Below are 13,568 nucleotides of genomic sequence, written 5' to 3' on the forward strand. Positions count from 1 at the left end.
ACAGAAAGCTCAGAGAAGTTGCTTTTGATCTCCATTGGACTTGTTTATGACCTTACAATAGTTCTTAGATGTTTCCTTGTTCATCTTTGGTGTTTTGGAAATGATGGTTAAATCAAGCCATAATACAATGTGCTGTTTCTACTTAATCCTGTCTGAAATGAATTTGTCAATGCAAAGCTGGCTGAGGAATCTGGGTTTCAGTAAGCAGAAAAAAATGAGATTGGAACAAGTATTAAAAATGGGTGGCAATATTTGGAAGGGATTGCATGACTTGTTCCCCTCTTTGCCAGTTATAACGATCTAGCGTTATGTCCATCCTGGCTTTTAACACTGTTTCTCCATACTTCCTTATTTTTAGGGTTGGTCGACGGCCTGTACTGCTCTTCTCTGTCATATTCATTTTGATATTTGGACTGACTGTGGCGCTCTCAGTGAACGTGACCATGTTCAGCACACTCAGGTTTTTTGAGGGGTTTTGCCTGGCTGGAATAGTCCTCTCCCTGTACGCACTGCGTGAGTATGCCTTCATCACCTATCCAAATGTGTCTTATATTGAGTACGTGGTTTGCTGTTCTCTGGCTTCGCGCTTTCATCCAAACAGATCCAACCAGAATCATATGGACTGAAAAAGCTTTAGCCTGAGTTTTGGTAAAGAGGTAGGGATTTTGCAGCTGTCTCTTTAGGTTGCTCCAGAGCAGTCTGTGAAGCCGTTTGAGAGCTCATTTTAAGAGTTACAAGGTGGTTTGGGTTTGCTTATTGTTATTTAAACCTAGAAGTCATCTGTGTTGTAGCCATAATGTGTAATGGGAGTTGATTTCACCTTGCACTATTGAGCTCAGTAGGAGGCTCCCCACTTTTGCTGTGTCTGTAGCAGTATGTATTCTGGCACTTTTTCAGAAATTCCTCTGTTACTTGTAGCAAGAGATCCTGTGTCCCTGCCTCAGGATTGTAAAGTACAGAAAAGATATGTGAGAAGAGCAGCCCGAAGTCCTTTTATCAATATTTTGTTGTTGGGGTTTTTTTGTTGTTTTTGTCTGTTTCATGGTGGGGGAAGATAACTGAGAGAAACTTGAGGGAAAGCTTGTAAGAAATATCTGCATGCTCATACTGGAGTGACTGGTAAACTTGCAAAATATTTGAAAACCCCTTTCGGAGGCCTTGCTTTCAGAGAGTACATGTGTGATGTCACCAGCCTAATCTGTGTCCATTGGATATGGTCCAGAGAGCTCTGTCTGCTTCTGCTTCCTTGGCTGTTTGTAATTAACAGGTAGTACCGCACCAACTGTGGAAAACACGAAATTTCTCCCTATTATGGCTCTGGAAAAGTATTATCTAACTATATTCTGGAAGTTGCTGTACAGAAATTTATAAATTTTTATTTACTTCTTATTGTAGGTGGTATCTAACCCATCAAGACTTAGCACAATATCCTTACTCTGCATGGAGTGTTTCGTAGCGTTAAGTTCCACAGTTTTTGTTTTGTTTTCAGTCTGCGCCAAGGGGAAAGAAGCCTGACTAGAGTATACAAGAGTTGCACTACTTTGTTATAGCTGATGTGGTACCCAAGATAGTTTTGGTTTGGTTTTTTTTTTTTTCTTCTCTTGCCTTTGGTTATGTAAGCTCTAGTGAGAACTTTTCACCAAAACCCAAAACTACCACTGAAGACATCAAACTTTTATTGGGAAGTGTTTTAACGTGTGTGGTTCCTGTGGGAGGGGGCTTCAGCCATTACCAGTATGACATTCAGCTGGAAATTAGGCTTGTTGGGATTTTTCACAGCCCAGTGCAGCATTTATTTTTTCTTGGTTGGTGGTTTGGGTTTTTTTTAAGACAGTCATTGCAACTGAAGATTTTCGTGGGGAAATGCCATCTAAGTAAAAGTTCCATTATGGACATTTTGAGACCAGAGCGAGAGAGTGCATGTGTCACCTTAGATCAGACAATAGCTTGCCAGCCAAGGCTTTCATTCAGCAATGGGAGATCCTGGTTCGTTCATGCTCTGCTTGATCCAGAGCAAGGATTTGAGTCTGATTTTCACCCCCCACTCCCCTCCTCAATTCAAGTGTTTGCTATAACCACTGCTGTCTGGATAGACAATGCATGAATAGAGTTGGTAGGCGTTAGGAAAGATATGTGTGAAATTAGCTGCAGCCTGAACATCAGTGTACTTCTGTGGAAGTAAGAAAATGTGGAAGATGCAGCACCTGCACCTCTGGTAAATCTTCTGACCTTCTGACTGGAGAGGTAGGGGAGTGGATTTTTCTGTATTAAATACTTTCATTTAAAAAAAAAAAAAAAGTTGTCATCTTGGTATAGAGTAGTGGGAGAGGATTAATCCCTAAAGTCTTAAGAGAATGGGAATAACAGGGTTTTTTGTTTGTGGTGGTGGTTTTGATTTTAGTACTCATAATATGTTAGGCTTCCTCTCAATTTAGATTTACTCTCTTTCCCTTTCTGCTGGAGTCCGTAGCATGCCATAGCACTCCTTTGTGGAGTCATCTTCTGTTTCACAGCCCCTCTTCCCTTTCTCTTAATGGCCTTGATTTCTTCCCCTGGAGGTTTGTTGCCCCTGAATTCCCAGCTGGCTGCCCTGAGCAGAACAATAGAAAGTGGAAAGTTTGGTCTGCTAGACACAGTCATTAGCCAAAATTTTCAAAGCTACTGTGCAGAAGCAAACTGTATAGGCTTGCGTAGCCTGCAAAGGTAATTAGCCTGCCACAGGGATCCTTTTACACTGTGTTGAGCTTGCTAGTTGTGCTTGGATTTATGGCCTGCCTAAGGGAAATTGTAAATAACAGTCCTGGATGCTTTGGGAGTGGGAAGAGCACCGAAGTGCTGCCTTCAAAAGGCAGAGCTGCCAAGGTCGAGTTGCCCTCACCATTCAAACCACACTCTTCTTAACAGCCTAGCCCTGTTTTCCTACCTGTCTGCCCTAAGGTGCGGAGTGAGCCCCGGGATGAGCCTTGACTTCTGTGGAGGGGCAGCACTGAGCCTGAGCTGCCGGTGCTTCTCTTCAGGCTTTCCTCAGTGTTGTAGTGAGCTGGCTTCTTGGGGCCTCCAAGTACAGCTTCTTGCCTGGAGCTTCTTGGGACTTGTCTAAAGAAACCACTTTTGGATGTTGATTTGTTTAACTGAAAAGTTTTCCTGCCGCTGCTGTAGTTTTGTGGGAAAAGGTGTTTCAGGTGAAATTTCTAGTGAACCTGCAGGAAGAGACAGGCTTTGTGTGGGTGATGGTGCTTGCTGCGAAGGAGGGATGCAGAGGAGAAATGAACCTGGGGCTTTCTCCTCCCAGGTGCTGCTGGTCATTGCACCATCTAGGAGAATGAAAGGCAGTTAATCCTTTTCCACTGAACAAACACATGCAGCTTTGAAAGGCTTTTGCTTCATGATGATATGGAGGGGGGAGCTTCTACTGTCTTCCAGAAGTGATTTCATGCTGGGTGCTGACCTTCAGTGGGTTCCTGTGCTCTGGAGCAGCTGGCACATGTCTTGTGTGGTGAGGCACCGGCAAGGTCCTCGGGAAGCTCTCCCCAGGACGGCGAAGCGGCTCCCGATACGCCGTGCTCGGCAGTCATCTGATGCACAGAGCTGGAGCTGCCTGCTGCGATATGCTGGTTGGGTCCCCTGCTATGTTTTCTGAGCAGATTTCTGTGGAAATGGGCCACCCCTTGTTGGAGGAGGGTGCTGAGACTGGAGGCAAAATCTCCTGGAAAGAGAGATGGCGGAGGGATGCTAAGGAACACTCTGGCTGCAGTGGTTGGAAGGGGATGTATTGCCGTCCCAGCAGTTAAATGTAGGAAAGAGTGTAAACTGGGGACCGGAGGAGGGCAGGTTGCTTAAGAGAAAGCAGGGCAAAAGCCATTTTTTTCTGAGGGTGCCTTTTGTTCCAGTTTGTTTGTTGTCACGTGCATGTCCAAGGGGGAAGCACAGGCATCCTGCACCGGCTGGCTCGGCACGGCTGGATGCACGGTGCCGTAGCCTGCTGCCCAGCTGAAGGAGAGGAGGTTCGAGTTTACCCATCGGGGTGGAAAGCCCTAAGCCAGTCCTGTGAGGAGTTTTCCTTTGGACAGGCCGAGAGGGAGGGGAAGAGGTGTGGGAGCCCTGAGCAGGGACACATTTGCCTGAGTAATGCCTCAGCTGGCGTCTGCGGACTCGTACAGCAGGCGAGGTGTGCCGCTCTTGCTGCAAATAGCTCTGCTCGCCGGTCGCAACTCATGCGGGACAAAGTACGCTCGGCAAATGTGGAAGTCATGGGAGAGAGCAGATCTGATTATCGCAAGGGTGGGGAGGGTGTCGGTTCTGGGTCACGTTAGTCTCGCTGGGGCATTGCCTCGGCCATGACCACGGGGCAGCCTTTTCCTGTGTGCTTCTGCAGAAGGGCAGATGGTGCGGCTGACTCGGCGCGGGGCCCTTCCTTAGGGCTCGCCTTCACGAGCTGGTGGGAGCTGATGCAAGAGGTCTCATGGCTGAGGGCAGGAGTTCCCCCTCTCCTCTCACGTGCTGCTGCCCAAGCCGTGCCAGTGCCAGCATCTGAGCCCTCTGCAAGGGAAGCCGTCCACCTTCCCTCTGGAGAAGACCAGGTGTGCTGTTGTCAGTGGGATGTGCCCTCTGGTCTTGTCTGCTTTTCTTTTGGGAGATCTGCTGCTGCCTGAGCATGGGGGGATAGGGCGGGAGCATGGCCCCACACCAGGCAGGGCCAGTTAAATGGATGAAGGGAGGCAAGGGTTCCCTTCCAGCGGATCACTTCCCAGGCCGTACCTGTCTCCTCCCCAGTGTCCCTGCTTTTGTCACTTTCTGGAGTCGAAGCTGGGATGATGATATTAATTAACCTATTTAAGGGGGAGTAGAGGAAGAGTTGTATTTTTCCGGCAAATGCTCCTGGCAGGTTTAACGAGCCTCCCATTAAAGTGCTGTGTGCCATCACTAATGAGCGTACCTGAGCTCAGACAGCACCAGCCATGGCATGGATTTGAGCACAATTGCAGGCTGGTCAGCGGTTTCATGGGTGACTGAACTATAGATTATGCTGCAAAATTAGAAAGTCTAGACTTGAATGAACTACTCAATAGGCTCTGGAAATAGCTTTGCCAAAAGGGAGACAACATTTTCTCAGATTGAAGTGAGGAGGCAGGGCTGCCCCTCCGATGCATAGTAGCAGAAAGAGCAGGCACGTTGTTTCTCTTTCACTGTTAGGAGAAAAAAGGTAGAAACGCTGTTGAAAATCATAGGTTGTGCTTCAAAAGCCTGGAGAAGCTTGGCAAAGGCTTCCAGACTGGTTAAGATGTCCAGCTGTGACATATCTTTCTCATTTATAGCTAGGTCAATCTAACCTGTTACTCCTGTAAATTACACAGGCACTGATCTGAGAGAGGCTAAATGTGGGCTTTTTTTTTTTTTTTTTTTAACATGTATCCTGGAAAGCTAGAGTGGTGTGCTAGAAAGCTTGCTTCAGGTTGAAGAATAAGCAAGTACCAAAACGGAGCATGGAAGCGTCTGGGTGTTGGGCTGTAGTGATGTCAGATTTGTAAAATAATTTTGCTTCCAGTCAGGTGTCAATATAAAGGGTGAGATTTATCTCTCTCTTCTCCTCCCCCCTCCCCCCCCCCGAAGTGTATAGACTCTGAGATCCTGGAGCATCACAAGTTTATAATTCCCACCTCTCTTGGAGTTCGAATGGTCTAAACAATATAATTGCTTGATTCTATTCTCTATTTTCCTCTCCTGACTCTTCAGTAGCAAGCATGACCTTGGCTAAGCAAGGCAGGTGAAGCACTGGAAACCACAGGCTCTGAAGTTATTCTGTGTAATCTGAACCAGCTCAATAAATAACTCTGCAAAGCATTCCCAAATCAGAGAATGTGGAAAACATCTGACTCCTTTCCAGCGCATTGACATGTGCGTTAGCTCTGCAGTAACGTGCAGTTCTCTCCACTGACAGGTCTGTGATAAGATCAAGGTTGTTAAGCCACCTACCTTCTGTTTATGTAACCAGCCTTTCCTTGCTCTGAGTCACTTGATGCAGATCTAGTAGGAGTGATCATAGAGGGATCCACTGAACGAAAATCTTAAAGGATCACCCTAAAGTGACCATTAATTGTTAAAAGATGCAGAAGCACTTTGTTTAAAGAGTAGCCACAGGCTGTTCTAACATTGAGATGGGATGTGAGTTTCTAGAAATGGCACCTCTGCATTTTTAATAGCTTTGTGTAAGAACTGTTAAAAAAAAAAAAAAATAGCATGCCGTAGGAGCACTCCAGCTACAAGGACTGTGCGTGCCTTTTATCAAATGCCTGGGGGCTCAATTTATGCAAGAGTGGAAAAGGTTATTGGAATTACAGTACTCTCCTTATAAGTATAAACCTTACTCTACATTGCTTCCTTCAGTACAATCAAATTATGACTCCTCGTATAATCTGTTGGCCTCTTTCTCCTCAGTACCTCCTCTGAGTTTCCTTCCTTTTTGGATGGTCAGAGTGGGTATGGGCTCTTCTAGGGACATGGTGTCTGCCATTGGGGCATGGATTATCATCCTTATGTTAACCCCTACAAACTGTGCTCTGGAGCAGATGTGCCCTTGAAGCATTGCTAACATATTGTCCCAAATCCTGAAAAAACTGTACCATTTGAGGCAGCCCATTTGAAATGAATTTATACAATATCTTAAAGTATGCCAAAGGGGAATGAAAGGAGGATCTTTCTAAAGCTCCTTGGGAGGTTAGAAAGGTGTTTGGTTAATACAGAAATTGCAGTAGGATCTAGTTTTAATCAGTTTTTCCATTTCAGTTGCTGAAAATCTCGTGTGTTGTCAATGTGACAAAAAGCCCAAGGAGTTAATTTTATTTGAGGTACTTTTTGTATTACTGATCAATTGGGAATGCAATTAAGATGCAACACTGCAGCTCTGATGATGACAGTCAGATGAGATTAGAGTACACTTGCAATTTCCCCAGCTCAAAACACAGCTTGCATTTACCATTTGAAGTGTCTGCCTTTTAATTGTTCCAAACCAGCTCCAGCGGTTTGGGTATGCTCAGTATGCGAATTCTTACCTTCTGTCATGCAAATACTTGTAACTGTAACTGTTCAGGATTGTAATGACACTTTTAGGGAATCTTGTAATTTTTTTTGTTATCTGAGCAATGTCAAATAGACTCATAACTCTGCTCATCCCTGTTGTGCAGCTAAGAGCTTGCCACCACTGAAAGGAAATGAGAGGGGCTCCTCTCTTCCCCTTCCAAATTCCTTTGCATTGCCTCAGCTGCTTATACGACCATGGCTTCAAACTATAAGGAAGCGTTTAAGATGGGTGTATGGTTAAATCCAGAAAGTTGCCTTTCACTTGCAACTGTTTGGCCAAGGTGTTAGAGCCTTACTGTAAGAGTAAATTGTAAAGTGTCTGTTCCCCCTGCTGCCTTTTTTTTTTTTTTTTTTTCCTTTCCTGTTGTAAGAGCGTTTCCTTGCTACGTAGATCCACGCTAGTATTCAGCGTTGTGGCAGGTTGCTGGTAGCAAAAGCTTCACATAATGCGTGTGCATGCATCCATGCAAGCCCTGTCCAGAGTGACTGATGCTCCCGTCGGGATGTGGGTGTCTGTATCTTGCAGAGTCCTTCGGCTGCTGTGCACCAGCCTCCCTCCTGAGAGCGGGTCTAGGAGTCCTCCGGGCAGGAGGAGAGCGTTCCACCACAGCGGTCAGGTCTGCTCCTTCTCACCAGCAAATTAAAACCTTCCCATATGCCCTGTCCAGTGCCTGAGCTCCAGCTACTTGGCTTGTTTCAGCTGAGAAGTGGTTAAGTCCTTCACAGTTACAAGGGCTGGATAGTGCAGCGATATTGTATCACTTGTGTATGTCTGACATTGTTGTGGGTTTATGGTTAATCCCATACTTCCATGATCTGAAAGGTATGTTGTAGTTTTTTTTCCTCTGAGAAATGCAAGTGTTTTGGAGACAGGGATGTGAAAGCTGTGTCAGTTCTGATTTTTTTTAAATGAATTTTTCATTTTATTTTTTCCTAGCGGGAAACTGAATTTGTTGCAGGGAGCATCAGGGAGAAGTCGTACATATAAAGCCTATTCTGCTAAGTCTGTTGGCTTACTGAGTTTTAGCATCCTGTTCCTCAGCTGTGTCCTTACGCTTGGCAGAACTTGAAAACTGGATGGGCTAGTGTTGGAAAAGAGATGGGCAGCAACAAGCTCAGGAGCTGCCCTTAAGGTAGTCAGCATACAGGGTTGGATTTTTTTTTTTCCAGCTGCTTCTTTCAGTGAGACACGGGTGTATGCACATTTCTCTTGTGTGCATGTGTTAACTTTCTGCTGTGAAAGGAAGCACGCATAGGTTCATAAATCACCTATGAATGAATAGTGCTTTACTTCCCTTTCCTGCCTGTCCCTGCAGGTTAGCTCATCAGGAAAATGCAAGCCAAATTATCGTGGCAACAGGATGCGCATAGAGGAAAAACCATGTGTACGAGGAAGGTGGATTTAGGAGTTATCTGTAGTGACTTGAATATTCAAGTCCAGCAACAAATGTCAGCACACATTCACATAAATATTTATGTGCCTTTCAAGAGGAACCATAATTTAACAAAGCTAGCCGAATTTCCATCCCCAGTCATGCAGACATGACTCCTATTTTCTCGCTTACAAATAACATAACCCTGTGGGATTTTTACTAGTTCAAGTTAATTAAATTTCACTCAAAGCATGAAATTTGCAGGCAGTGCTTGTTGCAGTATTTCTACAAATGCATACTATTTAGTCAGATACAATAAAAAGTTCACTTTTGTTTTAATTCTTTGTTTTATCTGTTGCCAGTCTACAGAATTTAATCACACATGCTGTACTGGTGCTCATATCACTCATTTTTCTTTTTTAAAGAAAACTGCTCAATGTTGCATTGCAGTTGAATTTGTTTCTAAGTCGTATGCTGCAATTACTGATGGACCTAAAAGTATGAGCTATGTTTTTGTCTTTTGAGAACATCTGGTCCCTTCTTAAATGAATTGTACATACACTTACGTAGTTTTTAGAGATAACTTGAGACGTAAGTGCTTGTTAGTATCTTGAAAAGTTGTTTGCTCACATTCTTTGAATTCTAGTTATGGTACGAATGGTGAAAGAAGAAATCAGTTTACTGAAATCTAATGAATGATGTGCAAATCTTTGCAAGCACTACTCCAGTTTTGCATATATGAGCTGTATGTCTGCTTCAGTCACCCATACACTCAGTAAGGAATCTTTCAACTATAGATAATCTTGAATTTAGGCTTGGTAATAAAACAGGTAGTATCTTGGAGAAGGCTCCGTGGCTTGGAAATGTAGCTGTCCCGTGATGAACAGTGTCTGTGCTGAACTGTGGGAGGGAGCATTGTCCAGTATTTGCATCAGAAGTTCTAGATCCACGTTCCTGTGCCGCTCTTGGTGATTCCCCCAGCTCCTGGATGCCCCAGCATCTCTAACTGGCTGTGTTTGGAGGAATTCAAGGCAGACTAACCATTCTTGTGGCTTCTCCTTCCAGCTTTCTGTCCTATTCCTGTGGCAGAGATCAACCTCTTGTAGCGCAAACTATTAGCTCATACACTGATGCCTCAGTCCTCTTCCATACAGTCAGGCATTTAAGTGCAAATACATCTCTATCAGTGGCTTACCTCACATATTCAATACGTTAAGTTAAGGACATGCATTTCATTCTGCTGCTCTTTATTCTACAAGAATAATCTCTGGCAGATGCAGCAGTGGAGCACAATGTTTGCACATGCCTCAGCCAGCCGAGGACATGAGAAGTGCCTCAGTGCAGTGGAAGAGGGCAAGCTCTGCTGGAGCACTATGCACTGTAATTAATACTTCTGTTAAAAATGCAGACTGGAAGACCCATATGTGCCCCAGTACTAAAGCATAGGTGGGTTACTTTATGTACCATCTGTTATCCAAACACTTGAGACTAATTCCCTGGAGAAATGAGGAGGGCATTTTCTCCATGAAGCATTCGGTTCAATAGATATTTAAGCACATGGACCAGGGACTGTTGTCTAAACTAAATAAATTCATCCCTAGACTTTTCTGCTTGATGTGAAGCTGCTGTCCAGAAGGAACAAAGTGCTGCTCTGTCAGCTCTTCAAGGGCCTTCTTCAGTTCCAGTGCTGCTTCCACGCTGATTTCAGTCCTGTACTGTTAGGCAGTGTAGCTGTCTCCTGGATATAGAGCATTCAGTTTACAGCTTTATAAGAAAAGTCAGAAGAAAGAAAAGTAACAAAAAACACACAGGAAGCAGAATCAATAATGTGGTGAAGCAAAAAGCAATGTGAGGGAAGAAATATTTTTTTATTATAGCAAACAAAAATGGATTGAAGGCAGGGAGAAAAACAAGAGCAACTTAAAAAGATTGTATAATGGTAGAAGTAGCTTATGTGGTGAAATTGCAACCAGGGTTCCTAATAAAATCCCATTTTTGTTTCATTTATAGCTTTGACTTTGAAATGGAGTTTTTGCCTAGAACTTGACTGACTTGTTTTTCAAGGCACAAAACCAAATCTGTGTTTCTAGGAAGCTTGAGGAAAATTAATTAAAGAGCTTTTGAATTATAGATCCATTAAAAATGACTCTGCTTTGAAAGTTGAATAAATAAATAAAGCTGTCAGTGTTAGTCATCTGCTGGAAAAAATGGCTTCTTTTGTATCTGTACAGTAGAGAAACCCAATTACTGAATTCCAATGCTTTGGAATTTGGGCAGGAGAAGCGTTGATGATACCAACCTTGACTCTACCCATATGAGTCCTTTCAGATGAAACGTCTGAGTTTAGAGTTGTGAATCAGCCTGAAGCATTGTCCCATCCCGCTTTTTTTTTTTTTCTTTAGTTTCTGTGCTAGGCCTGGAAGAAAATATGCAAAGTTCAATCCACATCTTGTAAACTTTTAACCTGATTGATTTGACTTTTTCAGGAGACAAACTTTACCCTTTTTGACTGAGTGTTGCATTTCAATAAAATAAGTATTCATGCAGGTGCCTTTCTTCCCTTCCTGACCCTTTCTTTAATGGTGGTCTTTGGCTGAGGGTAGGTACTTCGTATGGGTCTAGGGTCACTAGCATGTGACAAAGCAGAGAAAAAGAATGGCTGATGCGTGACCCAAAGAAGGAAAATTAAGAGAATAGAATATACAGTATGTACCACAATTGCCTTTTCTCTCTTGCTGCTGCTAAGAGAGAACGTGACAGGTATTTTTCTAAAATAAGAAATCTCCTCCTATCCAATGAAGAATAATAGCAGCAATTAAAGATTTCACATCCTAGTTATTTTGGAAACAGAAACACGACCAGACGAAGCCGGCAGCGTGGCGTGCTAGCTTGTGTGAATCTGAGTAGCAGTGCTGTCTTCGTGCTGTACTTTGCTGGGATCCTGGCTGGGAGTTCTCAGTGCCTGGTGGGACTTGCACTGGAGATACTAGTGCTTTTTCCTGCCAGGACAGCCTTGGGTATGACTTCTGTTCTGTTTAAGAAACACTTATTTACCCATAGTCTCTGTCCCTTCTTCAGGCCACCAGTGCACATCCTGCTTGCCCAGTGCCACTGGGCTGCAAGCCAGCGGTTGCAGCGTGGCTCTGCTCAAAGCAGCACAGTGCAGATGAAATCCCTCACAGAAGTGGACTTCTTGGAGAAATAACCCACCTGCCTCTCCAAGAAGGAGAGGACCTTTTATGTATGTGTATATACAAAAAAAGATCCTTTCTGCCCTGATTGCTGGGAGTAGTTAAGAGCTCAGATTGACAGGGCAGGAACTGGCTGAAGCTTTTGCCCTGCAGGAGAATCTGACAGCAGCTCAGGGACAGCCTAAGCTGACCCGGCTCTGCCTGCTCCGGGTCTGCCCATCCCTCCCAGGCTGGTGCTCCCACCTACTGCTGGCCCTACAGTGAATGGATTCAAGGGTGTAAACCAGCAGAAAAATTGATTTTGTTGTTTGGTTTGGTTTGAAGTCAGTTTTCCCTATGGGCTTTCTCCCCCTAAAAGCTCACCGCAGGGTGGGATGAGCGTGGGCAGGCGGAGGAGGAGAGCAGGAGCGGGTGATGGGGGAGTCAAGGAGAGAGGAGAGACTGCAAGAGCCATGATACAAATTCGACTTGCTGCAGTGCCCTGCTGCAGACACAGTTTAAGAGCTCTTGTGGCTTGCTTGTAGTGCAGATGAATCAATTCTTGCAAGCTTATTGCAGCAACCTTAGGTCAGGAAATTCTCTTGGTGAAAACAGATTAGGCTGTTACAAGTCACTGTGAAGCTTGCTTTTATTTAGTGCGGGTCATTCTTGAACTTGGGATTTAAAACTTCTTTGTTGCAGGCTTTTTAAAGATTAGACAGTGTTTAATTGCATCTTGGCAGAGACAGCAGCTCTAATATGTTTAGAAACGTACGTCTTGGACAGGTTGACGTTTCCTCCCAGGATAGCTGTCTTTGAAGTAGTAGCAGATGGAAGTCCTTCCACCACTTCTGGGCACTGACTAACTTGTCTTGGAGAAGAGTGGATAAACTGGCAGCAGAGAAAAGGATTCTTAAAAAATAATTTATAGAGATTTGTATGGCTTTAACTTTATTTACTTCAGCTTTCAGAGTGAGGATACCGGCTTTGGATTTATTTAAAACTTCTGAAGCTCAGTTGGAGAACCAAATATCACTAGGTCTCGGTTGTGAGATTTCCACTTTTTTGGCTGGCTTTTCTTAGCAACGTCCAAATTAGTGTATAAATAGGAGCCTCCAGTCTGCCAATGACAACAAATAATCTGTGATTAAAACATCTTGATCATGGATTTGGCAGTCTTAAACCTTCAGGAGGAGAAACACAAACCATCAATCTGATATTACAGTACTAAGACCCAGTTTCTTTGAAAAGGTAATTTTGTTGCTGTCCCGTCAGTCTTGCTTCGGTAAATTTTACCCTTTAATGAGACTAGGTTTTATTTTTGGCTTTAGGATAAAAAAGAAGGTTAGGGCTTGAACTGAGGGGCAGAGATGATGATGTTGGTGTCTAGGAGAAAGATGCTCTCTGTGCTGAATTGTCCGACCAGCTTGTATGACCTTGATCCACTCAGAGCGTTGGAAAAGTCTTTGGGATTGTCATAGTGATCGGGGTGGGGGTGGTGTTTTTCATTTATTTCTGCTTGCTTAATTAATTTTTGATTGCTACTTAGGTGGCTGCCTGAGAATGTCTGACTACAGCATGTCCGTCTCTATTTTAAAATATTGTACTGTGTAAAATAGGAAAATACAAAGGGAAGTTTCTGGATTTATGTGTTTAGGCTTGCGCTGTGTCTCCCATTTGTTTTGTTATAACTGGTAGTACTGAAAAGAGTGAGTTTCACTTTCTCAGCACTGGAAGGGAATATGTTTGTTTATTCTTTGGAAAAGGTATCTATGAGAAAGGTATGCTACAACACTTACTATAATGTATTAAGAGCGGTCACGAAGATCTGTAAGATTTATATGAAAATGAATTTGTCCTGATTCTGATTTGGGAATGCTGGTCTGCAAAATACTATGCATAATTCTAATTTCAAATAATAGAATTTTAGTCACTTAAACTTAAGGTA

The 13,568-nt window shown here is 43.8% G+C and overlaps 1 protein-coding gene across 1 annotated transcript in view; it reads left to right on the forward strand.

Annotated features, from left to right (window-relative positions):
* The first annotated feature begins 386 nt into the window (after positions 1-386).
* The window catches only part of SLC22A23 (solute carrier family 22, member 23), a 91,977-nt gene continuing 78,795 nt past the window's right edge, over positions 387-13,568 (forward strand). Inside the window, exon 1 of the mRNA XM_010573275.1 lies at positions 387-513. Coding sequence (XP_010571577.1) covers positions 444-513 — 70 coding nt within the window. The 5' untranslated portion in view covers positions 387-443. The remainder of the gene's footprint in view (positions 514-13,568) is intronic.

This window comes from Haliaeetus leucocephalus, unplaced genomic scaffold (assembly GCF_000737465.1).
Source record: "Haliaeetus leucocephalus isolate CR32 unplaced genomic scaffold, Haliaeetus_leucocephalus-4.0 Scaffold373, whole genome shotgun sequence".
Classification (NCBI taxonomy): domain Eukaryota; kingdom Metazoa; phylum Chordata; class Aves; order Accipitriformes; family Accipitridae; genus Haliaeetus; species Haliaeetus leucocephalus.